The sequence below is a fragment of the Dioszegia hungarica genome (assembly GCF_025882075.1).
Source record: "Dioszegia hungarica strain PDD-24b-2 chromosome Unknown MKK02contig_25, whole genome shotgun sequence".
NCBI lineage: Eukaryota > Fungi > Basidiomycota > Tremellomycetes > Tremellales > Bulleribasidiaceae > Dioszegia > Dioszegia hungarica.
Genome location: NW_026515779.1, coordinates 1,625,745 through 1,650,019, shown reverse-complemented (window position 1 = coordinate 1,650,019; position 24,275 = coordinate 1,625,745). Strand labels below are relative to the sequence as shown.

Genomic DNA, 24,275 nt, shown 5'->3' with positions numbered 1-24,275 from the left:
GTGTAGATGCTGCACGATGCAGAAAGATCAACAAGATGGAGAAATGGGAGGCAAGATTAGCGGAGGGCGGGACTTCACCAAAGCTTTGGCTTGGATTGTCTGGGCTCTGGACCAACTCTAAAACGCGTGCCTGAAACACGTGACCGCCGAGTAAGAGTGGGGGAGACCATGGACCAAGCATGGGGCCGACAGCGGCTACATGTAAGTGCCCATTCAGCCCATCGACCAGACGGTGTATTCCCCGGTACCTCACACGGGAGGCAAAGTAAAGTTACAGTATGTACATGAAAAAGTTAGAACAACAGGAATCTTCACGCTATGCTATATGTATGCTATTGCTATGCTGTACTCATATTCCGCTCCGCCATCCCTATCCATCCGCCTCATCGCACATATCCGCCGGTTCCCTCCCATTCGGTGGTATTCTACCTTCCATTCTCCTTCCTTCCGACATCAGCGACAGCGAGAGCACCGAGCAGCGAACGCGTATGTTTGGGGGACGTATGGGTGTCGATATGGGTCTCGTCCAAGAATGAAATGAAGGGGGGGTGTGATCGTAAAAGAGGAAATTCGTTAAGAGAGAGATCGTTATCGAGAGCGATGCTTTTTTTTGTTGGTTTTATGGGGTTTCGGGAGAAGAGTCGTACAGTCCAGTCGAGAGGAGAGCGTCCGAGGCGAGGATAAGGGGGTTCTTGTTGGCGGAGAAGCTATTGATCAGCTGTGGTCCATCGAGCAGGCGTGGTCAAGGCGCAGCTCACAGGTGGATGGCCTATCGGCTCATGTACCCCTCATAGGCACGATCAAGTGCGGTACCGCTTCTGAGGTCGTACATTCCCCGAGAGCCGCTGATTGTGCTGGCAGGGAAATGGTTCGTTCCGGAAGCGAGGCCCGACAGCCCCCGCCCGAATGGCAAGCTCGCGGCACTCGCATACGCTTGGGGACGCGGGTCGGGATAGTTGAATGTTCGATCTTGATGTCAGCTATGCCATTTGTCTACCTCAAGCAGTATTGGCCAGCTTACCGGAATTGGACGGGTGGTCCGGGAAGCACTTCATGCACAGGGTCCGACGGCGCCAATCTGTTCAGTCAGCTAGTTCTTGACATCAAGCAGAAGGACATACTGATGAACAGGCATGTCGCGCACTGCCAATCCCCCGCCGAGCCGAGCGGCGGCCCAGGCTGCTGTCCGCTCCTCTGCTAGATGTTTAGCTTGCCTCGAATTACCATGAAATGAATTGAACATACTGATGGATCGTCGATATTCTTCCGTACACCGCACCTGATCAATCAGCTTCATCCTATCGCAGTGGCAAAGCCAAACTTACAATTTGCATTCCGGGTTCCTCGCGAAGTTCAGGAAGCGGCAGTCCACGCGAGGACAGACTAGCCCCATTAGCTCTCCCGCTATCAACAGTACTAGTGGTGCTGTTGGAGAGGAGGCTAGCTACGGTGGTGTCAATAGGAAAGGGAGAAGGGGTGGAGTTGCCGGAACGAAAGAAAGGGGACTCACTCCAATCAACAGAGCTGATACCGTCCTGCGAGTAGAGGTCGTACGAGGAATGAGTGGAAGGCCGGTATTGGTGCTGTTGGTATGCTTGTCGTTGCACTTGGGCGGCCAGACTGGTCTGCTGATAAGGCCAGTCGAGATAGTCGGAACTTGGGATGATGCCACTGTCCCGAGTGGCTTGGGCGACGGGCTGCCGCGGCGCAGGAGAGCGAGCGCTGCGGTCCCAGATGGAGCGGATCTCGGGCTGGACGAGTGACCGAATGTGAGCCGGAAGGTTTGGCTCGTTTGGGCTGGGAACAGGGAGATGGCCCCAAGCCCTCTGGGAAGACTGAGTGATGTCGAGGGCGGGGTGATCGGCGTGGTAATCCCGAGGATCGATCGCGTGGTGGAGGTCATCCCAGCCACCATAGCCCGGCTCGAACATGGCGGACGCAAACGAGATGTCCGAGATGGCCGAGACGTTACTGTTGCGGGACGCGGTTCCAAAGGACCCAGACCCAGAGCTCACCTGCCCGGTCAGCTAACCATGCTTTCACCTGGACAAGGCCTAACTCACTCGCTGCCCCCCTTGAGGAGATGTGACCCGAGGCCTCGACAGAGCCTGCAGCATCGCCCTTGCCCGTTGGGCTCGCTCGGGCGATCCAGGAAGAAGAGCCTCGTCATTGACGCTCGATTGGTGGAACTTGTAGTAGTCGACGTCTTGCTGCTTCTCCGTTGCCTGGTTGTCAGCTTGTTCGACATTCTACAGATTCCATCAGCTCACCTTGACTGCCTCAGACTTGACCTTGCTCCCATCCCTGCCCTCCGAGTGGTAGCCGATCGGAGTAACTTGCGACGCCGCTGAGACCGGAGGAGTCGAGCCGTGGTCGGAGCGAAGAGCGGGCGAGTCAGGCTGCGACATGGGCGGCTGAGAGACGATATCGGCGTACTCCGCCGGGATATCGATATGAAGGCTCGCCGTAGAGGAGGAGAGAGCTGACGCCTTGGACGCGTGGGTTGCAGATGGCTTAGTAGTCGGCAAAGGGGGGTAGTGAGCGTCATACGAGTAGTTGGCGGGGGTCGAGACCGAAGCAGTCTTGCCGTTGACGGGAGAGGTAGGGAGGGAGCTGCCTGGCGCGACGTAGACAGGTGTGGGGATGTACGGCTTGAAAGTAAAGGTAGGGGAGACCGTTGCCGACTGGCGGGCGAGAGTAGGCTGGCCGGGAGCCAGATACGCCGATCGGAAGAGGGGGTCAGACCGCAGGCGATCCGGGTCGATGTCACCAGAGATGTTGTCCGTCGAGCCGGATGTGGTAGAGGATGCGTGAGCGACCGAGGACTCGGAAGCATGCGCAGACTTCGCTGCAGACTGGCAGAGGTTGAAATAATCTTCGTGGAAAGGCGGGAATACGGCCTGAGTCATCAGCTATGTTCTAGGAGGTGTAGCCAACATAAGCAAATGAGGGAAGTGAGCGGGAGCGCCCAAGGGGCGGCGGTAAAGTCGGTAGAGAGGGAGACAAGGGCCGGGCGAGGTACGTGGAAGAAGATCTGATAGACTAGGAGCGGTGGAAGAGCGAGAGACCAGGGGAAGAGGGCGTACATCAAAGCGGTGGATGTGAAGGCGAACTCAAGATCGAAAGATAGTACTTACTCGGTCATCCGTCCCGAATCGCCTGGTGGGATCATCCCGAACGCTCCCAAGGTGCAGTGTGGACCAGTGTCCCTCCCCGATGCGTGGCGAGGTCCTCTGGAGAGGCCGGTGCTGGTATTCCGCGGGATGGCGGCTCTGACCGATCGAACGGGTCATAGGCACGCTCGAGAGGGTTGTCGAAGCGACGAGAGGTGGGGCGAAGCGGAATTCCGGAGCTTCGGCCGAGAGGGATGGGGTGCGCGCGAGCTCGCGTTCCTTGGCGTACTGGAGCATGCTGGCCCGGACAGCCGCGTTCGGGTGGACTGCGTTGTCGGGGGCGACACTGAGCTTGGGAGTGTCGGCAGGACGGAGGATGTCGGCGAGGGTGTCACGGTCGGATGTGGACCGCGTGTTGCTGTACTCCATGATGGAGGAGGTGGGGAGGATGGAGGTGGCAGAGATAGCGGTGGTGTGATGGAAGTGGAGGAGTGGAGGAATGTCCGATGAGGTGTAGGCGGATGATGATGTAGAAGGTGAAGTATCCTGTGGCGATAGGGGGGGTGGCTGGAGGATGGGAAGGGGCAGTGTAGTCGATGTTCCGGCCGCAATAGGGCTCTAGAAGCGGATCAGCCTCAGCTTTTGGGGCGAAGAGGAGTCGAGGAAGTGCAGGAAGGGAAGGAGGGGGAGAGGACTGACCTCAGTCGAAGTAGACTTGAACTTGTTTGCTATTGGATGTTCGGGGGAGGGCGAATGACGATGATGGGGGACGGGGGAGGGGACGGTGGGCAGGGGGCGGCGTGCGTGTAGTGTGGAGGTCGAGCGGCGGGTGGCGTATCTGGATATCAGGTCAAGCTCGACTGACGACAGAGTCCGGGATGTTTGATGGAGTATGGTGGCGAAGAGGAAGAAGGAAGCCACTCACTCAGCCCCGAGCCTAGTAACCTGTAACTACTGAACGCCGGTGATATCTTCCTACTTCCTGGATCAAGCTGAAAGCTTTAGCTGGAATGTTGGAAGACTGGTGAGAAGGGAGGGTGATGTAGAAGAGAGGAAGGGAAAGAGTGAGAAGCTCACCTTTTGACTGGACAGCGAAAGTTGGAGAGGGTGGCGGGCGTTCCTGGACGCGGAATGGAAGGGGTAATTTGGGAGAAGCGGTGCCCTATTGGGAAAACGTGACGGTGGAGTGAGACCGGGAGGCGCTCGCTAGCTCGGTGCGGCGTGACAGGTGAGTGGACCGTACCGATCGGGGGATAGTCGGGCGGAGTGGAGCACCTGTTCGCGAGCGCTGTGGGTAGGGGGTAAATTGCGACCTCGATGAAACGCCGCTGGGAGAGTGGGAAGGGCGGAGAGCGTGATGGGCGGCGATGGGGCAGATTTCCCAGGTCCGAGGTCCGATAAGGTGTAGAAGGATGTGAAACCAGATCTTGAGCTAGTCGATAAAGAGGGGATAGAGAGGGGAGAAGGAAGAAGTACGAAAGAGAGAATGTGGATGGTGTTGGTGGTCGATGGGCGACTTCCTTCCCTCCTCTCTGCTCGCTGGGTCTGTGCGCCTTCCTCCATACCTGCCCACCCATCCTCAGTGGCCGTGCACGAGCCCCCACCTTCCCTAGATCTGGATCCACCGTCATCTGAGACAAAAGACAGTCGCGCGGCCTCGATCCAATTTCCGTGCCTGAGCATTCCGAAGCTTAATTTCCCCGTGTTTCAGAATTGCGCTTGACCTTGCGTTTCTGCGCTGCAGCGAGGAGGATGTTCCGGATTGGCCAATGCTGACTAAGCGCCGAGGGAGCGATGACGCTGGGAAAAGGCGGAGGTGGCGGGCTGCAAAGATGCAGCGGAGGTGGAGGCAATGGCTGTGGATGCAAGCTAGCTGAGGAGGCAAACATCAGCGTGGTATTCTCATGCTCTCGCTTGCGCCTCACAGACTCTACGATAGGTGTGGAGGTCTCAGGACAGTGATGCAGCTACTCGGACTGCTGAAGAAAATCCTCGATATCAGGAGGTACACTCACATTGCTTGAGCTACTGGACAACTATCTATCCGGCAAATCATCATACAGGTCCTCCAGACTCCACTTTGGCCGGATGGGGAGACCATACTCCTCTGGCCTAGCTCCAGCTTGTATCCGAACGATCGCCGTCCAGGCTATCATTGCTGCATTATCTATACCTGAATCAGCTCGGACCTGGAGAAGTGAAGGAGAAGCAGAGGCCGGACAGGAGAAAGAGCTTACCGGTACAGAGCTCGAGAGGGGGGTAGTACAGCTTTACTTTACGGCCAGGTGGGAGCGCATCCGACATAGCTTGTAGTCTGATTGGGTTAGCTGATGGCGTGGGCAGTATCCGTCCCTGAGCTTACTGATGGCGGAGATAGAGATTGCTCGCCACTCCCCCACTGACCACCAACCCCTTTACCCGCTCCACTTTTGTCTCTCCGTCTTCTCTTTGGTCTATGACGTTTGTCATATCTCCACCACTCAATACGCCCCTGATCTGCTGGACCAGGTGCCCGACCGCCGCCACCTGGAACCTTCTCCCAACCTCCCTCCAGATCGCCTCTTCCCTAACCCCCTCCTTTCTCAGACTCTCCACTACCCTTCCCGTATGCGTCAACAAGCCCGCAAAAGAGAATACTGGCCCGCCATGCTGTCGCTTGTGCTGCTTCGAAGCGGAAGAGGACGGGGATAGAGGGATTGGGAAGGGTGGAAGGGGCTCGGTATCGAAGGGCGGCAGACTAGGGAGGGAAGCTTGCTGTTCGAGTAGTGCGCCTGGGTTGTGGGTTGAGGATGCGGGGAGATTGAGGAGCCGAGCAGCCTTGTCGAAGGCGTCCCTGATGGGTCAGCTCTTGTATTTGGCGGAGTCAAGCCAGTTGACTCTCTTGGGAGGGCTTGGTCCCTGGACCGCAGCGAAGCATACGGGAGCGAGAAGAAAGACTGACCCTACAGAGTTGTCCAGCGTATTCGCTACTATCCTAAACTCGTTCAGACCCTTCGCCAAGACCAGCTGCGTATGACCTCCCGAGACGAGCAAGACCAAGAATGGGAACTCTGGCGGCTCCAGCTCAGTGAGGAGCGGAGTGAGGGCGTGCGCTTGCTACATGATCAGCTGAGTCCTACGGCCGTACCAACAACGGTTTAGACTTAGCTGGCAGCTAAGACGTATCTTCTCCGCGATAGAAGACCTACCATGTGATGTATCCCATATACCGGCTTCCCCGCACTCGTAGCCAACGCCTTCGCACTCCCCGCAGCTACCGACAGGCAGCCGTACATGCCCGGTCCGCGAGTATAGGCTATCGCATCGACGTCCTCGAGCTTCATACGCGCTTCAGAGAGTGCTTGAGCTATAGCGAGAGGCTACTGCGGGCATCAGCTTCTTATATCAACCCGACTAGTCCCCTCGCACGGGCGCCTCGCTCGGACCCCTTCGCCATCCCAATCAAGAAAAAGTGACCTACCACACCGGCCGCATGCGCTTCTTGCGCCCTGAGAGGATGTATACCCCCATATTGAGCATTGAGGAGGTGTTGCTTGATCACTACGTTGGCGAGTATCTGGCGGGAGGAGGTGATGATGGAGCAGCACGAGTCATCTGCGGATGATTCGAGCGCCAGGACCGTGAGCGGTCTCCCGGTTCTTGTCGTCAGGCAGCGGCCGGTTGAAGGAGCTCGTAGCTGGAGGGTCCGTGATGAGTACCTGCACAGACGTCGCCTGCATACTGCTGCGAAGGGCGGCATGATGGGCGGACAGAAGCTGAGCTTGGACGTTTGGACCTGCTGCTTCTGCTTCTTTTTGGTTGAGCTCGGTTACCTCGCCAAATTCCGCCGTAACTTGGTCCACCTTAGCGCCAAACACGCCTCACACTCTTTGTAACATACCTCTGTCTTGCTTCTGTCTCACTCCGCTTCAGGCAGCAAGAGCCGCTCCTATAACCAGCCATAGAAGTTACCGTGTGTCTTTATTCGTTCTGCCCGCTTTCGCCGACAGAATTGAACGTGATATCAGGCGGAAAAGGCATGTCCACCCCCTCGTCAGCATCCGCCCCCAGCGCCGACCCCGTTCCCCGCTTCGCCGAGCCCCCCAAGACGCCTCCCAACCAGACTCCAGCACACCTAGAGCAGGACCTCGCCGTCGTCCGCGGAACACCCACCAGCGCGCACAAGCCAAAGAGCATTCTCAAGCCAGCTGCAGCCGGGCCGGACGCCGAGGTCATCGGCGATAAGCAGCCCTGAGGTCTGAAGTCCGGAGAGCAAGGGCAAGATGAGCATGCTGAGTGAGCGGTCTGGAGCGGGGAGGAAGATGGGTGGGGAGATGCAGAAGTTTACTAGCATGTATGCGAATGGTACGTTCTCTTCCAAGGCGGAGAGAGGCATGATAGGAGGCTGACTTGATAGCGTATGACGAGGAGAAGAATCCGAATGGGCTGGTCTCGCTGAATGTCCTCTTCTTTTACATCATGGAGCGCAAGCTGATGAGACCAGAGGGGTAGCAGAGAACCACCTGATGGACAAAGAATGCCTCGAGGTCAGCTATGATGGACGCGTATCTTCGACGTACATAAGCTGATCAGTCAGATGTTCCGCAAAGCGGCGAACGAGACTTTCGAAGTGGCCGATATGGGCTATGGGGACGGCATCACGTCCAGCAGGCGTCTCGCTAACGCTATGAGCTCATTCTTCAATGAGTACATTCAGCTGAGCTTTCACCCCAAGTCCAGTGACCGCAAACAGCTGACGAAATAGCTATTTCGACCCGCTCGAGAATGTCAAGCCTGAGCACATCAGCTTTGGTAAGCTCAGCCTCTCTGCCCTCTTGTAAAAGCACGTCGCTGATCAACAGCGAATGGTTGTACCGCCCGTACGTCTGCTCACCATCTCTTGCCGGCGGCGCTGACGGTCAGTCTTTGACCAGCTTGGTCATGTCCTCTGCGACGAGGGAGACGCCATCCTCATTCCAGTTCCCTTGTGAGCTCTCGCAAATACTGGCTCGAGAAGAGCGAACGCTCAGCTGACTCATCAGCTACAACGCATACGCGTGGGACTTCTCGATCCGAACCAAAGCCAAAGTCGTCCCTGTCCCCGTTGGGTCCATGGACGAGGGGTTCGAGCCTAATTCCGTGGAGGCCTACAAGAGGACTGTCGATGAGCTGCGGCAAAAGGGTGTCAAGCCGAGAGTACTTGTGGGTTCTCAACCAACAACAGCTGGGAGAAATAGACCGTAGCCTGTCAGAAGCCTCAGCTGATATAGTAGGTCATCACCAACCCCCACAATCCTCTCGGGAGGACATATCCCCGGTCTACGCTCCTGGCGCTCGCGAAGTTCGCGGAAGAGGAGGATCTGCAGTTGATCATGAATGAAATTTACGCCAAAAGCATATATGAAAACAAGGGTCAGTACCTCTTTTGCATCCCATTATTGGTGCCTCAGCGTTCTTCTCATCCCTTCCATCGCATTGACGGTCTCCTCACCTTCCTACCGCAGCAGGATGGCAACCAAGATGCAGGAGTGTCGGGTGTTGTATGGATCTCAAGCTGATGCAGTAGATTGGCCGGATGCACCTCCATTCGTCAGCGCGCTGAGTATCAACTACGCCAAGGAGCTAGGCAAATTCGATAGGTCAAGACTGCACCGTGAGCTCTGAGTATCGCGGTTTTGTAGCCCGGACATAAAGCTGACTCTTGTAGTGGTGTACGGGATGAGCAAAGAGTGAGTTGGATATCTGCCCAGTATCGGCAGACACGTGGGCTTACTCTGCAGTTTCTGCGCCAACGGTCTTCGCATTGGTGTATTCGTATCACAGCACAATCCAGAGCTCATCACCACCCTCAGCGGTACCGGGTTCTTTGTCAAGGGTAAGCTGGTCTACTCTCGCTATTGCGTAGTCGCAGCAAGGGCAAACCCAGCTTATACCTCAGTATCATCCATGGCCGACGCGATCTGGTCGCACATCCTAAAAGACCGAGAATGGCTCGGCTGGTTCCTCGCTGAAAACAAGAAAAGGCTGGGCGAAGCGGCGCAGTTCACGAGGGAGTGGTTCCAGGAGCGGGGAGTATCTGTTGCGAGGTGTAACGCGTGAGCCATACTTCCCCCCAGGCCATCGACCGAAGACTTGGGATGATAAGCTGACTAGGAAGTGGGAATTTTTTGATGGTCCATATGGGCAGAAGACTACAGATTACGACGGAGCAAGAGGAGATCGCAATTGGGGACAAGCTGATTGCTGCTGGCGTATTCATCGTAAGCTTCCTCGTCCTCTTCAGGAATTCCCGCACTTATGAGCGCGGCTGGAAAAGGAACAAGCTGATCCCCTCAGGCCCGAGGTGGATCATACAAGCACCCCACGCCCGGATGGTATCGCGTAACGTTCTGCTCGGACCCAGCCAAGCTCAGGGTCAGTCTTCATTCTCGCTCAATGCCATGGCCGGGAATAAGCTGATCCGTAGGTCGCGCTGGAGAGGATCGAGAAGACTTTGGATCTGACGCCTATGGGGAAGGAATAGTATGATGCTCTCGCTTTATAATGATGAATCTAGATGTTGACTTCTCGGTCAAGGTGGCTTGAGGCTGAGTGACGGAAAGACTGGTTAGCGCACTGACCAGCTCGACTGACGCCTGGCCGCTGACGATGTACAAGTGATCTGATATCATGCATCAAAGACCCATTATAAAGCTATAGACCCCAGCAATAATCCCAAAAAATGAAAGACCTGCACTAATTAAACCCAAAAGATCAGAGAAGAATTACTAGCAACGAAATAAAACTGATGACTTTGACCCAAAATATCCATGATCCCTCCCCTCTCGCTCCGCTGCCTACGTCCTTGCTGGCTTGATCGCCACCGCCTGACTGGGCGCCCGCCCAGCGTACCGTGACCTGTTGACCGGCGGGAGGCTGGTATACTGATACGATATTGCACGCGCTAACATGCCCCGGAGGACCTCTTGGGCGAGAACGTCGGATCTGTATGTGCTGCCGTACCCCTCGTCCCGCATGGCGGGTTCCCATCCGACCCATGGCTCCTCCCCGACCGGCTCGACCGGCATGATAATCTCGACGTCGGACTTGGGCGGTGGGTGTTCGGTGGCGGGATCGATCAATTGCCCTGAGCAGCCGTAGTAAATATAGTAATGTTCAACCGGCGCGGACGCGGGCGAGGAGTGGTACTCCTTCTCTTGGGGCGGAGGGGCGGAGTGACTGGTAGGGGAAGAAGGTGAGTCACGAGAGAGGGACGCGGGCGACGGGTATGAAGCGAGCGCGTGCGAGGATGGGGAAGTCTAAGGTAAATCAGCCACCGCCACAAGCTCACTCCCGTCTACCAAAGAAGGAGAACTAACCTGTATCCCGCTATGCCCATACTCAAGCTGACGCCCTTGAAACCCGTTTACTGTCCGGGGAAGCTCGTACCCGTCCGATTGGAGGTCGGCAGGCTCGGGGGTAGGGGGCGTCAAGACGAGAAGAGGGATCGACGTGTTGCTCGTCTCGGGCGAAGTGAAGTATCCGACCTCGGACGAGCTGGTGACCGGCGTTGCGCATTGGGACGACAAGGAGTCACATTCCTGATGATCAGCTCGACACACACGACTCAGGAACGATGTATAACTCACGTCAGACCCATCCGCTCCCCGGCGGCTCCAATCGTCCTCATCTAGCTCAGGAACCTCCTCCACAGTCTCAAGGGATGGTGCCCAGCGCGACGATCCCGAAGTCCCCTCGTCACTAGACTCCGAAGCGTCCCCGTCCGATTCGTCGCCGGAGTCACGGCCAAAAGAGGTAGTGTACCGGTATATGCTGTCCTCGTCGTCCTCGTCCTCATCGTCGCCGAGTGACCACCATGCCGACTGCAGCGCGGGCTTCGGGACGGGCGAGTGGACGACGAGGGGCAGAGGGGCGGGAAGTGGAGTGGGGGCTGTTACGACGGGGAGGGACGTATAGTAATATGGGAAGCACTCAGGGCCAATACACGCGAAGATGGGCTCGGCCTTGACGGTTTGAGCCCTGGGCGTGAACACCTTGGCGCCGGGGTTGAGTGTCGAGCGGAAGATACCGGTGCCCGACATGGTGAGGCTGGTGCTGATGGAGCAGGGCAGATATGAAGTATGAGGTACTGGAGAGTCAGCTGTGTCCCTCCCAGAAAAGATTGACCTTGATGGACTTACTTCGAGCTACCTGACGAGGATGACCTGCCGTCAAGTCGTTCGAGCGGCGAGATTAGAGATTGGAGGTGATGGAGATGTTAGAGGTGTTGGGAGGCAGAGATTTGGTATGTTGCACCTGCAAAGTCAGCTTCGTTCTCTAATTGAGATTATCGCGAGGACGAACTAGATGATAGATGCAGAGGATGGGTGAGGGAATGAGATGAGGTTTGTGGTGGGTGATATGTAGCTAAAAGCTAAGATGGGGGTGGTGGAGCTGGTGAGGCAGGATGTGTGGCTGATGTAGGTGATGGTGGAAGTGGGAAGATGAAGAAGAGAAGAGGGAGGGGGAGGCAGAACAGCTCACTCTTATAGGCTATCGAGTCACAGCACACCAGGGCGACTCGCCATTGCATAGCACGCCACCTCTTCATTTACTCCACCGACCCATGCTCAAACGCCAGTCCCCCGAGACAGAGCTGTGGCCATGGTGCCCGCGAGTGCACGATGAGTCGCTACCGATCGCCCGCGCCCGCGCGATGAAGGGTAGCGTGAGACATACACCATGGCCAGAAATGGTGTTGTGTTGCCGGGTGGCTGATAATATCGGAGGGGGAGGAAGCGGCGGATCCCGCGCTTAGCCTCTGGGCTAGAGACGCGTCGGGAGGTGTCTCGATGTACTGAGGTGCTGCTGGAGGAGGAGGGCTGGGACGGATGCGCTGTTTGGAGGAGAATGAAGTAGCCGAAAATTGGTAGATGGGTGTAAGAACGGAAGGGATGAAGGTGAGTGAGCAGGTGAAGGGGAGTGCTCGTGCGCATCACATTCCTTGCGCAGCGCGGTCAAAGCGCAAACCTTGATACCATCATAGCAGTCATGCATCCTCACGCCGTTCTCATGCTACCGCTCATCATCCATCAAGTATCTGATGGTAGTCTTGACCGCAGCACAGCTGCTCGCCACCCGCAACTTCGCCGGCCGCACTCATGCGCCACACTCCCCAATCAGCTCATCCGCCGCGTTGGCGACACGGAGGAAGGTCTCAGCATAGTGAACGAGACCTAATCATTGTGAAATGCACAGCGGAGTCAGATTGCGTGCTCGACGAGCGAGAGAGGATCGGCGCATATCTGAAACATGGCCCATTCTCGGATCTCTGCCCACTAGAGATCACTTCCTCTGGGCTTGGGAGCCGAGAAGCTGTGCATGATCGAGCCTTGCCTAGATCCGACGAGCAGAAACGGGGGATATGAGTCGTGCATCAGGTGGTCTGGGATTAATAAGCGATTTGTGAGAGGGAAAAAGTAAGGAAAGAGGTGAGTGAGACACGCCGCGCGGCATGCGCCACTGGAGGAAATCTGAAACACGCGGGGTAAAACTCGGTCATCCACCTCAGCGCCACATAACCTATATTGCCATGCAGCGAAGCATAGAAACCCTAGGGTAGCATGTAAGATATGCATTGAGTCGGTGATCAGTACAGTGAGGGCCACCACCACTTGAATGGCCTCGCCAGCTGGCGTATAGCCCAAGAAACGCTCAAGACGGATGAGTAAACAAACACCTCGGCCTCGCCCGACTTGACTTTGCCACCCGGCCATGCTACCCAGACTCGGGGCCTTTTGTACGATCCAAATCGTACGCTATCCCTGGAGATGTCTTGAGCATCAGTGATCGGCCAGTAGCTCAGGATCACGCAAGAGCGAGTAGAAGACGAAACGGACTCACACCCCCCCTCATTAATTTCCCTCAGCACAGCATGTCGACGTGGATGAGTGCTCCGTTCAAAGCAGCTGCCGCAGCGAGGACCCGTCAGTAGTATATAGAGCAGTCAGTGGATGCAATAAAGTCCTCTATTCCTCCATCCACTCCCTACCTTCAAAGAGCACGCACCTGCGACCTACCCACAACTTCCAGCTCACTTCCACCTCTCCAGCCCACATCCACCTTACAAGAGCCTTCCACACCTCTCCTATCACTCTCCTCTGCAACCTCTCCACCGCCCTGACACCCACAAAGCACCATGACCTCTCCCGTCGCCCTTCCGAGTATGCGGGTTAGCGTATCGACGCGTTATGAGGTGAGTTCTATATCTTGATATCAGTCTCGATGGGATGTTGGCTGATTAGCTAGGATATTACCCCGCCCATGACTCCCATCTACGATTCTCCCCAGGCCGGCACCTTCATCCCAGTCTTCGCCTTCGCCCTTGACGAGGGCTGGTGCCCTTACGCCGCAGAGTACCGCAAGTGGACTAAGGTGAGTGCATTCTTGAGCTTGTCTTGGAGTGTTCTGATCAGTCTAGGTTTCACCTGCAGAGTCCCACTACGCGAACGATGATACGGTGCCGCTTTTCGCTCGACCGGCTCCCAGACCCAAGGTGGTCATCTCCACCCCACCAGGCCACGTCTCAGCCCAGCTCTCCTGCGCCCAGGATACGCCCTTGGAACCTCCGTCCAGCTGCCACGTCGACAATGTCCCTCTTTTTGCTCTACCGGCACCCAAGGCCCGAGTCGTGATTCGAGCCCCGCCGGGCCACGTCTCGGACCAGGTGATCTGCGACCAGGCTGCGCCCCTGCCATCTCCGTCCAAGTGCGTCATCGAGGAAATCCCGCTTGTCTCTCTACCGGTACCCAAGGCCAAGGTCAGCCTCCGGGCTCCTCCGTGCGCCATCTCAGACCCGCGGGTCAAGATTATATGGGGTGAGACCACTGCCCAGGACCGTGAGTACTAGTCCTCTTTTGGTTTTGCTACTCCGTGTGATTTGCTGACTTTGTAGGGGCTGACACTGCCTGGAATGGGCTCGATGGGCGTATGATCGCGCAGCGAGCGGCTAGGCTCGGGATATGGATCAGCAGCACGTCGGCCCAGGGCTGGCCCCTCACTGGTCTTCCTTTCTAGTCTTGTGAGTACTTTTACGACCTCAACGTCCAGAGCTGATAGTTCAGGTTTTCTCTCCTCTCTTTCCGATCTCCAACTTCTTCCTCTTGTCGCCTGGCGTTTTTGTCTCCTGGGATGTGACTGTTTCTTCTTCTTGGGCTTAAGTATAGTAGCTTAATTCAGTATTGTGTTCTGCTTGTAGTTTCCGTTCGTCTTCTCGTTTGGTAGCTTACTTTTGGGTTTGGAGGAGTGTCGGGGAGCAGGTGCGGCGCTGGGTGGGGGAGGGGCTTGGTATAATGGGTTATGATTATTGTTATGCAGATAAGATTTGACGCAGCGAGCAGCAGGCTGTCCTAGCAAGGAGTAGAGCAGGTCATGGGCCCCTTGGACGCAAACAACGACAAGGAGCTGGGAAGGCGTTACAAGGTGACACTTGTTGCTCTTACGTGTGAATTTCAGTCTTCTGGGTGTGACCCAACTACATTCCTCTGAGCAGAACTCTGGCTCTGGCTCTGGCATCTGATATCTACCTGATGCTCGACCAGATCTCACGGAGATAAGAGATCATCACCCGGCCGACACTTATATTACATACACATCATCCTCGTGCCGGTCTACCAAGATACCTAGCCCCGACCCCACGCTCGCCCCTCCGCGCCCCATCCCTCTTCACCTCTAGAAGTAATCAGGCCGGAAGAGCGCCGAGATAGATTCCCTTGTATGTCAGCTAACGATCGACTTGTCCGCAGGAAGCGGTATCGGATTGCTGGCTTACCCGTTGTGTGTCCGCCTTATACTCTCGGCAATAACAGGAGCAATATCTATCGTCTCGAGCATCCCGTCACAGGCTGCTATTCGGTCGGTCTGGTCGATCGAGTTTGTGACCACCAGTTTCTGCACCGGGAGGTCTTTGAGATTTTCCATGGTAGTATCGCTCAACAGACCTGCGAGTCAGCTTCAATTTCTCTGTGCCGATCAAGAGCGACCAGAGATAACAGCTCACCATGCGAGATCAACGCATAAACCTCACTCGCCCCATTCTCCCTCAACACCTGCGCCGCCAGCCTGACCGTATGTCCCGTATCAATCATGTCATCCACCAAAATCGCGACCCTCCCCCTCACATCCCCGACTAGCAGCTCCATCGTCTCGACCCGTTCTTCATCGTCCGGATCTTGGGCGCCGTGGTTCGAGCCTGAGTCAGAGCCGGAGGGGGTGGGGGGGACGGTACCGGTAGGTGTTGGCGGCACGGTGGGGATGTGGGAGAAGCCGCCGTGGAATGAGGCGGTCATGTCCCGTCTGCGTTTCCGGTTGATCAGGGCGAAATCGAGGTTGAGCTGGTCGGCGAGAGCGGTGGCGCTAGTATATCAGCTGCTGCCGTGTTCAGTGTGAAATGAGGGGAACTTACCGCTTCGCACCACCCGCATCGGGGGAGACCATAATGGCCGTCTTCCAATTGGGGATCTCTTGCTTGATGTAAGACATGAGAGAGGGTTCGGAAAAGAGGTTGTCGACGGGGATATCGAAGAAGCCCTGGATTTGAGAGGCGTGGAGGTCCATGGTGATGACGTGGTCGGCACCAGCCACGGCGAGGAGATTGGCAACGAGTCTGACAGTCAGCAGTAGGCCTGTAATACGGCACTGGGACCGAAGGATTGAGCAGGATAGGGGGAGAGGCACGTAACAAAATCGTGCACAGGATGTCCAGCGAGTGCCTGAAGGTCTGTGGAGGACAGAGGGGAGGATATCAATGAGCCGAACCGAGAAATTAGCTCAACTTACTTGGCGGTGATTGGAGCCCTTGACTTATCCTTCTTATCTTGCCGAGCATAAGGGTAGCAAGGGATGACAGCGGTGATCCGCTTTGCCGAAGCAGTCTTACATGCTGACCTGTCAGCTGCAGTCTTGTTTTCCGGCAGACAACTCCTGCGAGATCTCGCCTTCCCCGCCACCCTTATCCGGACTCCACTCGTAGCGAGCTTGAAGTCAACTCACCTGAGATCATGATCAACAGTTCCATCAGATGATCATTCACGTCCGGCGGTGACGGCGACTGGAGAATGAAGACATCCTCATCTCGGACGGACGAGTGGATCTGGACCGAAGTCTCGAGAGAGAGGAACTTGGAGACGTGGCAGGGAGTGAGCTGGATACCGAGTCTGCTCGAGCAAAGTTCCGGGGCGATAATTGATGTGGCGTGCAAGCGTGAAGGCGAAGCATGGGTGGTGAGCATAGTGGTGCAGTAGAGAGAGTGGATCATGGAAGAACCTTGATCAGCTGCTTTCTTTGATTAGGAGAACGTGCGTGATGGGGCTGAAGACCGATAAGCAGGGAGAAGCCCGCCCGCTCCCTTGCCAAGTTTGGCATTTGTGAGAGGGAATGGAAGGGTAGAGACAGAACATACCTGGCAGCGACAGCTTCCGCGAGCTTGGGATGACTGTTGCCTGCAGTAGAGTCAGGCCAGACGTCCTCTCTCTTGTACCAAAGGCACAATGGGCGGCAGGCTCAACCCACCCGTCAAGAGCTTGATGGAATTGCCGGTGTTGTGCATGCTGTGTGATCTTCGCATGTATACTCTTCTGATAGTGTGTTCCGGCGGTTGAAGATTCTGCTTCTATATCCGTGGGTGCTGTGGGCCGATAGATTATGCTATAAGCAAGGCATCAAGATAGGTGCAAGGTGTAAGAAGAGGCTGAATTTTGGCCCGACAAGTTGGCCGGTGGGGGTCTGTACGTAATACCCAAGGGGAAAATCCGGGGTTCTCAGATCCGGCCACCGGACGTGCAGATCTTTCCGGATTTCCGGGTCCCGCCATGCAGAATTCCGTATCAGAAATGACGTGTGACCATTCCTCACGACTTGGACCGAACGACTACCAAAAGGTGGTCTCTTTGTACCTCATCCTTGCTCATTGTAGGAATAGAGTCCCATAGACAGCTAAGCAGCAGCTAGAGATACCCCAGCAGCTAGCAGATCATCATGTCGACTGAGCCTCAATATGCCTGTAAGCTCGAATTCGCATGGCTCCTGGCGAGAAAGAGCTCATACTTTAGTCCGGGCTCAAAAGGCCTCTGGTCTCGCCGACGGATCATCATGGGAGCCAAGCGTACACCTGGCGACGTGAGCTCCCTCCTTCCGGCTGCATAACGATTACGAGCTGACGCTGTAGCGACGCAGAGAGCAGATGTTTTGCCTACTCCCCCGACGGACAGTGGTTTGCCCATGCCTCATCCACGGGGTAAGCTAGGTCTTGCATATTGGCGCTGTACGAACTCAGCTGATGATGTGCAGTGTACACCTTCTGCCTTCCTCCGGATCGTCGTCGTCGTCTACCCGCACACTGGCGCCGACTGCGGTCTTCGCGCTGAAGTTCTCACCGCTGTCAAGTACGCTCTTCACCTTTGAGCGTCCAGGCAAGACGGACGGGACCGAGGTGCACAAGAATGTCCGAGCGTGGAGCGTGGAGAGCGGAGAGGAAGTAGCGGGATGGCATCAGAAGTCGCAGGACGACTGGTGAGCTCCCCACTCCACGTAGAACACGCCCAGCTGACACTCTAGGGAACCAATCATCACCGCGACTGAATCTCACCGGTTCATACCTACCGGTTCCGACCTTCTCGTCTTCTCGCCGCCTCTCGCTCCCCGTCCTACACTTCGACTCAAAGGCGATGGCGCACCCATCCGCGGTGTATTCCTCTCGAACCCCCGCGCCATGCCCGAGGGGACGTCCAACGCTAGGCCTATACCGGCGCATAGCGAGCCAGCTGTAGCGGTCTGGTTTGGCGAGAAGAAGGGCGCCCCGGGCGGTGTGAGACTGTTCCCACTCAGTCAGCTCGTTGGAGCGGAGGTGAAGGATGCGGATAGTACGGAGAACAGGGAGTTCCCGCAGAGTTTGGCGAGGAAGGCGTTCTACAAGGCGGACAAGTTGAATGTCAAGTGGAACAACGCGGGGACTATGGTAAGTTCAGCTGTTGAACCCCTGGGTGCAGGGATAAGCTGATAGGTTAGGCCCTCTTCCTCACGCATAACGATGTCGACACGACCGGGAAATCCTATTATGGAGAAACAAATTTGTATCTTGTCAGCTTGGACGGGTCATATGATGGTCTCGTGGATCTTGGTCAGTTGTCGAGTTCAGCCTCCCCTGTACGCATAAGCTGACTCATGACAGACAAAGAGGGACCCATATACGACTTCACCTGGTCCCCTACATCTCGCGAATTTACTGTCTGCTACGGATGTGAGCTTACAAAAGACCTACGTCTACGGAGTCCGAAACTGACTTTCCAGACATGCCCGCCCGCACACAGCTGTTCGACATCAAGAACAAGCCGGTCCACTCATTCGGCCACGGTCCCCGGAACTTTATCCTCTACCAGCCCCAGGGGAAGCTGTTGCTCTCGGCAGGGTTTGGGAATTTGGCCGGAGGAATGGATGTTTGGGATATCAGTACAAGGAACAAGGTCGCTGAGTTCACGTAAGCTACCGCTCCAGTACATCTGACCCATCCCTGGTACCTATAGCTGACACCACAGCGCGTCCAATTCGAGCACATGCGAATGGTCCCCTTGTGGCCGGTACATCCTCACAGCGACCCTCTCTCCTCGTCTGCGCGTCGACAACGGCGTCAAAGTCTGGTGGTGCGGCGGTCAGCTCCTGCACATACATCCCGTCGACTCTTTGTACCAGGCATCATGGCGGCCTCAGCTGCTCGATAAGCTGCAGCCGTTCCCTGCTGTCATTCCTGCTCCGCCGGCAGTCAATGAGAGCGTGGCGCTGTATCGACCAAAAGGGGAGGAAAGCAATGGAGGTGAGCTAGTATTGGCGATACGGCCGGACAGCCAGCTGACGGGATAGCGGCTGCCAAGCCTAAAGGAGCGTACCGGCCACCAGGTGCCCGTGGAACACTCGCCTCGGACGCATATAAGCGAGACGACAACGACCATACCGCATCCGCATCGGCTTCCCAGCCCACCTCGGCGCCCGGATCCGGTACATCCACCCCGACCCCCATGTTCCGCGGCGGAAAGCCCGCTGGACGGTATACACCCGGTCTGCCTCCGGGGGCTGCGCCGGCCTCTCCGGCCGCTGGCAAGGAGGACAAGAAGAAGCGTGTGCGGACGAAGCGGCCACAGAAGGAAACGGCGGTGGATGGTGATGGGGTGGAGGCTGTTGCGGAGAAGGTGGAACAGGTGAAGATCGAGGAGCAGGCACCTCAATCTACAGGGGAAGAGGGGGTGCAGAAGAAGATCAGGGGGCTGAATAAGAAGGTGAGTTTGCATGTCCGGAAAGGGTCCAAAGCTGACTTGATAGCTGAAAGCGATCGATGATTTGCTCAATCGGCAAAATAAGGGCGAGACGCTCGAAAAGACTCAGATGATGAAGATTGAGTCGGCGGCTTCTATTCGGGCGGAGATTGTGGGTCTGGGGGGTGAGCCGTTGAGCTGAGCAAGGGTGGAAGGATGGGCTGAAGCTACTGGACTGGGGGAAGTCGCTGGGCTGGGCGGTGAGCCTTTGAGCTGAGCAGAAGTGGACGCAATGGAGCTGGACATAGTGGGGTAGATGTGATGCGGGGAGGCGGAGGTGCGGGTCGGCCTGTGATCACCACGCTTGTAAGGGCCAACCACTGGACCTACAGCGCAGCGTTTTTGTATCTTCCAAACCCATTTGCATTTGTCCCGCATCGAATCAGTTAGCAGTGTGCAGTGAACAGCTTGAAAATGAAGGCCTTCTTCACTTCCGGACCTCGGCGCTGCCTCTGCCCCTGCAACGACTTCATGAGGTATGCTGGAAATTGGCCCCGAAGTCCGACGTCTGAATGGACGCACATCTATTCCGCATGTACTCTTATCTCGCTGTACCCCACCAGTCATTCATACACGATGGACACTAGAGAAGCATGGACCCGCGACCCCGCCAAAGTCGCGATATGGACCAGAAGAATGAGGAGTTCCAGAGGGACCTGATGTCGGCCGCGGGGGCAATCGCGAAGCTCAATAAGCTCCTCAATACAGAGGCTAGACCGTACGTCCTGCATACCATAAGGCTTTAGAGGGCCTTGTGGAACTGTATTGATACCCAGCTAGCACTCTTACCGTGCCGGAGAAGATTACAAAACTCGTCAAAGCTGTCCGAGCCAAATATCCCGCCAAAGCCGCAGAGTGCGATAAGGTCGACAAAGCGCTCGACGACTGGCAGGGGGAGGATGAATGGCATGAGCCAACGTCGGGGCCTCCCTCTATCCAGCTTGACCGAGTGATCTTCCAATCTGCCCGTACCAAGAAATATGCGTAAGTTGAATTGAATCCATCTTTATACTGCGCAATGCGGTGGCTGGCGCTGACTTTCACCTCAGAGACGCGCTTGCCGTCATTGTCCCATTTGTCGAGCAGCACCGCGCGTTGCTGCGATAGACAATGACCGTAGCTAGTGCTAGATGGAAGGGAAAGCTTCACATGGTGGTGACGTTCCAGGTCAGGCGTAATGGTTCTAGATAATTATGCGATATGAGCGGGTCGGACCTCTTGCTGTCGTGACTAGCGCGGGAGGATACGAAGCCTTGATTGCATCGGCTAGTTGCTCTATGAAGCGGTGCTCGAGTCAGCTGACACGCTCGAGATTAGTGCGGGAGCTGCCTCGGCACCTCAGCGTCTGTCGTAAAGCTTCTACACAGCACACCAGAGCACACCCCAGCGGATCCATTAGGTGACGTAGGTGACCTACATTCCTCGCAATTAGGGTTTCCCTTGCCAAGCCAGCAAGCCACCGCCCGGAATCCGGCTGCCGAGCCGCGCCGAAGCTCCGCCGCAAGACCGCAATAACAGGCAATAACCCAGCATGGGCAGAGCTATAAAGGTAGAGTCAACAGCAACAGCTCCCTTCCCCCCCTCTTACCTTCCAATATTTTCCTCCACCGCTAGCATTCGCTCCTGTCTATATACTCGACCTCATTCTGATTGCGACAATGCTGCACCCCTCGGCCGCGCTACTCCTCACCGCCCTCGTCGCTTCCGCGGGGCTCATCAATCGACAAGCGTCATCAGCAGCCAGCTCAGCCGCCAGCTTCACAGCTAATCAAGTCCCCCAATCGGTAATCACCACGTCGATCTTTCCCGGCGGTGTCGCACAGGGTAGTGTGGGGCAAGAGTCGACCATACCGCTGCCGTGCCTCGATGGCTGTTGGCCCCATGCTGCACCCTATGCGTAGGTTTCTCCTTCTGCCGCCGCGTCAGTCGAGACCTAGCTGATCGATAGGTACTGCTTCTTATTAGACACGTATCCCGGCGGCCGACCCATCCCCGCCACGCAGTGTGACAGTCTGTGTAATCAGACCTATTATGACGGATTATCTCAGTGTCTGAACTGTATTGTCGCTAACGGTACGTCGAGATCCATCTCTTATTGGCTAGACAACCTGTATATCGGTCGGGATCACAGCTGATATTGTAGGAAATGAACGTCCATTCGGCTACTCGACCAATACATCCATCACTGCTCTCCCCACCCGCGCGCCTGCGCCCAGTGGCTCGTCCAACCTCGACACAACCAATCCTAATGGCCTCATCGACGCCGCTCAGGCGGACGGGTGGTTGAGGAACATGACGGATATGTGCTCAGCGAAGGGCAAGGCTTTGACCGGAGCAACGAGCGTTACAGCTATCCCGACCACAACGTCAGTATTGATCCCCCTTTGCCCCTCCCACTCCATCTCAAAAATGATACTTGGATATAGCTGATGATGTAGCGGAGGTTACAAGACAAGCTGGATCAGGGGCGAGACCATCGTCCGACCCCAATGGACAGGTCTCACCCAATTCCCACCGCCAGTAGCTACCCTTACCCGCATTCTCGCCGCTGGATCGTCCTCTACTCCGGGGGCTAGCGGGAGCGGAGCCGGCAGTGCAAGCGGTTCTGCAGCGAGCGGTGCAGCCGCAAGTCAGAGCAGTAGGGCCGCGGGGATGGCGACGGTGGGGCAAGGTCCGGCCGGCTGGGCGCTGGGAGGGGCACTGCTGGCTTGGGCGGTCTTGTGAGCACTCGCTGGGTCTGAGGTTTCGATGGGATGAAGGAGGAGAGTGGATGGGAGTGAAGGGATGGATAGGCTGGGGTTAGGCATTTGTACCGTAGTAAGAAGGACTTGCAAGACAACATCAGGCACAGTATTATAATGAGGCGGTAGTGCGGTGTAGACGTTGTATTGCAAGCCAGATGGGCGGGTCGGCAGCGAACAAGGACGAGATATGGGTGTACATGGTGTACTGAGGCCTGCCATATGATCGGCCATAAGAGTGTATAGATTGACTGCAGCAGGCGTTTCCATTGGCTTCTAGTTCTGAAAGTGCGGAACAGCCGGATGCTGGAGATAGTCAAGCGGATCGACGACCGGCGTGACCGTGTTCCTTCCCAGTGCACATGAGTGAGAGGGCAGTAAATCGCTCATGACAAATGCAGATCCGATGGAGGGCTGTGCTATTATAGTCAGTTGATCCACTGTAATAGACAGCGCGCCGACTCCGCCAATCACCTTGCGTTCCTCAATAAAGTTTTCCCTTGCGGTACCGAGATCTGAGACAGCCCCAGCCACAACCCGGGACCCGGCTGCCGGGCTCCGCTGAGCTATTTAGCTGCTGAGCTCCGCCGCAAGACCAGTGCAAGACCGCAACAATCCCGCATGACTTGTTGCTAAAATAGACCTGCACCCACAATGAGCAGAGCTATATATGAAGGACCGACAAGATCTCTCTTCCTCTTCCCACCTTGACACCTTCTTCTGCTCTGCTCCATCGCTCACTCCCGCTCCTGCTTTACTACTCTTATCTACTCACTATGCTTCTCCCCTCAGTAGCGCTGCTCCTTACCGCCCTCGCCGCTTCCGCAGAGCTCAACAATCGTCAAGCATCCTCGGCGGCCAGCTCGGCGGCTAGTAACAACCCATCACCATCGGTTATTACCCGGTCGATCTTCCCAGGCGGGGTCGCGGACAACAACATACAGGAGGAATCGACCATCCCGATCGAATGCCTCAACGGCTGTTGGCCTCTTGCTTCACCCTATGCGTATGTTACTCCTGCTGCCGCCTCGTCCGGGTCCTAGCTGATCGACAGGTACTGCTTTTTGTTTAGCAAGTACCCTAACGGCCAAGCCATCCCCGCTTCGGTTTGCGATGGCCTGTGCAATCAGACATACTATGATGGTCTATCCCAATGCCTCAATTGCATCGTTGCTAACGGTATATCCCATTTCTAACTGTATGAGTAATTGACGTGTGGCTGATGAAGTAGGCAACGAACGGCCATTGGGCTACTCTACCAACACATCCATCACTGCCTTCCCAACCCGCTCAGCCGTCCCCGGCACGTCCCTCATCGACATGACCAATCCTAATGGCCCAATCGATGCCGCACAAGCGGACGGGTGGTTGAGGAACGTGACGAACATGTGCTCGACGAAGGGGAAGGCCTTGACGGGTGCGACGAGCGTCACTGCTATCCCTACCACGACGTGAGTATTGTGTCTCGTTGCGTCCTCTGGTACACTTCATGGATCATTCCTGAATGAGTATGGCTGATGTGACGAGAGGGATCTACAAGACCAGCTGGACCAAGGGCGAGACCATTGACCGACCACAATGGACTGGCCTCACTCAATACCCACCGCCGGTTGCTACTTATACCCTCAACACAACTATCGTCACCAGGCCAGCCTCGACCGGAGCGACAGGTAGTGGCAGTGGTGGTACGAGTGCCTCTGCAGCGAGCGCGGTCGCGGCAAGTCAGAGCAGCAAGGCTGCGGGTACATATACCAAGCAAGAAAGGTCGGCGGGCTGGACGCTCGCCGGGGCGTTACTGGCTTTGGCGTTGCTGTAGCTGTAGTAGCACGAAGTCTAGGCAAGTGCGCCCAAATGTGGGCTTTTGTACGGTATATACGGGGCATTCGTCTCCAAGACATTGCCGAAAGTAGGGTAAGGGGGTATGCAATTTCAAAATCTTTCTGCATGATCCTTGCGTGCCTTCTGCAGTGGTACTGGACTTGCAGCTCTTACGCTCGGCATTGTACTAGCGTCAAGATCGCTCGTCCTTGTATGACAGAGTACACCTCCGGGGAAACCAGGCGCACCAGGCGGGAGGGATCACATTCCTCAAGCGCCGCGGA

The 24,275-nt window shown here is 56.3% G+C and overlaps 9 protein-coding genes across 9 annotated transcripts; 5 read left to right on the top strand and 4 right to left on the bottom strand.

Moving 5' to 3' along the window:
* Nucleotides 1–619: 619 nt before the first annotated feature.
* On the bottom strand, nt 620–3,542 carry MKK02DRAFT_30554 (uncharacterized protein; the record flags this gene model as incomplete). Its single annotated transcript, XM_053088077.1, has 9 exons — nt 620–707; nt 814–969; nt 1,022–1,078; nt 1,122–1,279; nt 1,326–1,444; nt 1,511–2,015; nt 2,064–2,225; nt 2,271–2,900; nt 3,138–3,542. 9 exons carry the CDS (start codon nt 3,540–3,542, stop codon nt 620–622), a joined length of 2,280 nt encoding a protein of 759 aa, XP_052942601.1.
* Nucleotides 3,543–5,149: 1,607 nt separating this feature from the next.
* On the bottom strand, nt 5,150–6,852 carry MKK02DRAFT_20489 (glycoprotease family-domain-containing protein; the record flags this gene model as incomplete). The annotated part of the gene is made up of 7 exons (XM_053086265.1): nt 5,150–5,286; nt 5,351–5,427; nt 5,476–5,548; nt 5,594–5,946; nt 6,055–6,209; nt 6,302–6,472; nt 6,574–6,852. 7 exons carry the CDS (start codon nt 6,850–6,852, stop codon nt 5,150–5,152), a joined length of 1,245 nt encoding a protein of 414 aa, XP_052942600.1.
* Nucleotides 6,853–7,131: 279 nt separating this feature from the next.
* Nucleotides 7,132–9,615, top strand: MKK02DRAFT_41134 (pyridoxal phosphate-dependent transferase; the record flags this gene model as incomplete). Its single annotated transcript, XM_053091450.1, has 16 exons — nt 7,132–7,323; nt 7,376–7,457; nt 7,510–7,553; nt 7,690–7,799; nt 7,858–7,904; nt 7,955–7,972; nt 8,016–8,079; nt 8,135–8,294; nt 8,366–8,504; nt 8,659–8,745; nt 8,800–8,821; nt 8,873–8,967; nt 9,031–9,187; nt 9,250–9,352; nt 9,429–9,506; nt 9,559–9,615. 16 exons carry the CDS (start codon nt 7,132–7,134, stop codon nt 9,613–9,615), a joined length of 1,455 nt encoding a protein of 484 aa, XP_052942599.1.
* Nucleotides 9,616–9,928: 313 nt separating this feature from the next.
* Nucleotides 9,929–11,173, bottom strand: MKK02DRAFT_30551 (uncharacterized protein; the record flags this gene model as incomplete). Its single annotated transcript, XM_053088076.1, has 3 exons — nt 9,929–10,390; nt 10,451–10,672; nt 10,721–11,173. 3 exons carry the CDS (start codon nt 11,171–11,173, stop codon nt 9,929–9,931), a joined length of 1,137 nt encoding a protein of 378 aa, XP_052942598.1.
* A 2,096-nt stretch (nt 11,174–13,269) lies between these two features.
* Nucleotides 13,270–14,147, top strand: MKK02DRAFT_41132 (uncharacterized protein; the record flags this gene model as incomplete). Its single annotated transcript, XM_053091449.1, has 4 exons — nt 13,270–13,326; nt 13,380–13,505; nt 13,552–13,969; nt 14,026–14,147. The coding sequence occupies 4 exons, from the start codon at nt 13,270–13,272 to the stop codon at nt 14,145–14,147; spliced, it is 723 nt and encodes a 240-aa protein (XP_052942597.1).
* A 654-nt stretch (nt 14,148–14,801) lies between these two features.
* On the bottom strand, nt 14,802–16,677 carry MKK02DRAFT_35482 (phosphoribosyltransferase-like protein; the record flags this gene model as incomplete). Its single annotated transcript, XM_053089185.1, has 8 exons — nt 14,802–14,841; nt 14,902–15,070; nt 15,130–15,485; nt 15,535–15,735; nt 15,909–16,011; nt 16,122–16,285; nt 16,531–16,570; nt 16,641–16,677. 8 exons carry the CDS (start codon nt 16,675–16,677, stop codon nt 14,802–14,804), a joined length of 1,110 nt encoding a protein of 369 aa, XP_052942596.1.
* A 428-nt stretch (nt 16,678–17,105) lies between these two features.
* Nucleotides 17,106–19,688, top strand: MKK02DRAFT_41130 (eukaryotic translation initiation factor eIF2A-domain-containing protein; the record flags this gene model as incomplete). The annotated part of the gene is made up of 12 exons (XM_053091448.1): nt 17,106–17,130; nt 17,180–17,246; nt 17,296–17,364; nt 17,418–17,639; nt 17,685–18,084; nt 18,135–18,246; nt 18,298–18,366; nt 18,417–18,603; nt 18,662–18,936; nt 18,984–19,396; nt 19,440–19,557; nt 19,657–19,688. The coding sequence occupies 12 exons, from the start codon at nt 17,106–17,108 to the stop codon at nt 19,686–19,688; spliced, it is 1,989 nt and encodes a 662-aa protein (XP_052942595.1).
* Nucleotides 19,689–21,090: 1,402 nt separating this feature from the next.
* MKK02DRAFT_30547 (uncharacterized protein) lies at nt 21,091–22,235 on the top strand (the record flags this gene model as incomplete). Its single annotated transcript, XM_053088075.1, has 5 exons — nt 21,091–21,329; nt 21,381–21,505; nt 21,576–21,798; nt 21,871–22,152; nt 22,175–22,235. The coding sequence occupies 5 exons, from the start codon at nt 21,091–21,093 to the stop codon at nt 22,233–22,235; spliced, it is 930 nt and encodes a 309-aa protein (XP_052942594.1).
* Nucleotides 22,236–22,949: 714 nt separating this feature from the next.
* Nucleotides 22,950–23,989, top strand: MKK02DRAFT_30546 (uncharacterized protein; the record flags this gene model as incomplete). Its single annotated transcript, XM_053088074.1, has 4 exons — nt 22,950–23,179; nt 23,228–23,352; nt 23,405–23,624; nt 23,701–23,989. 4 exons carry the CDS (start codon nt 22,950–22,952, stop codon nt 23,987–23,989), a joined length of 864 nt encoding a protein of 287 aa, XP_052942593.1.
* Nucleotides 23,990–24,275: the final 286 nt, after the last annotated feature.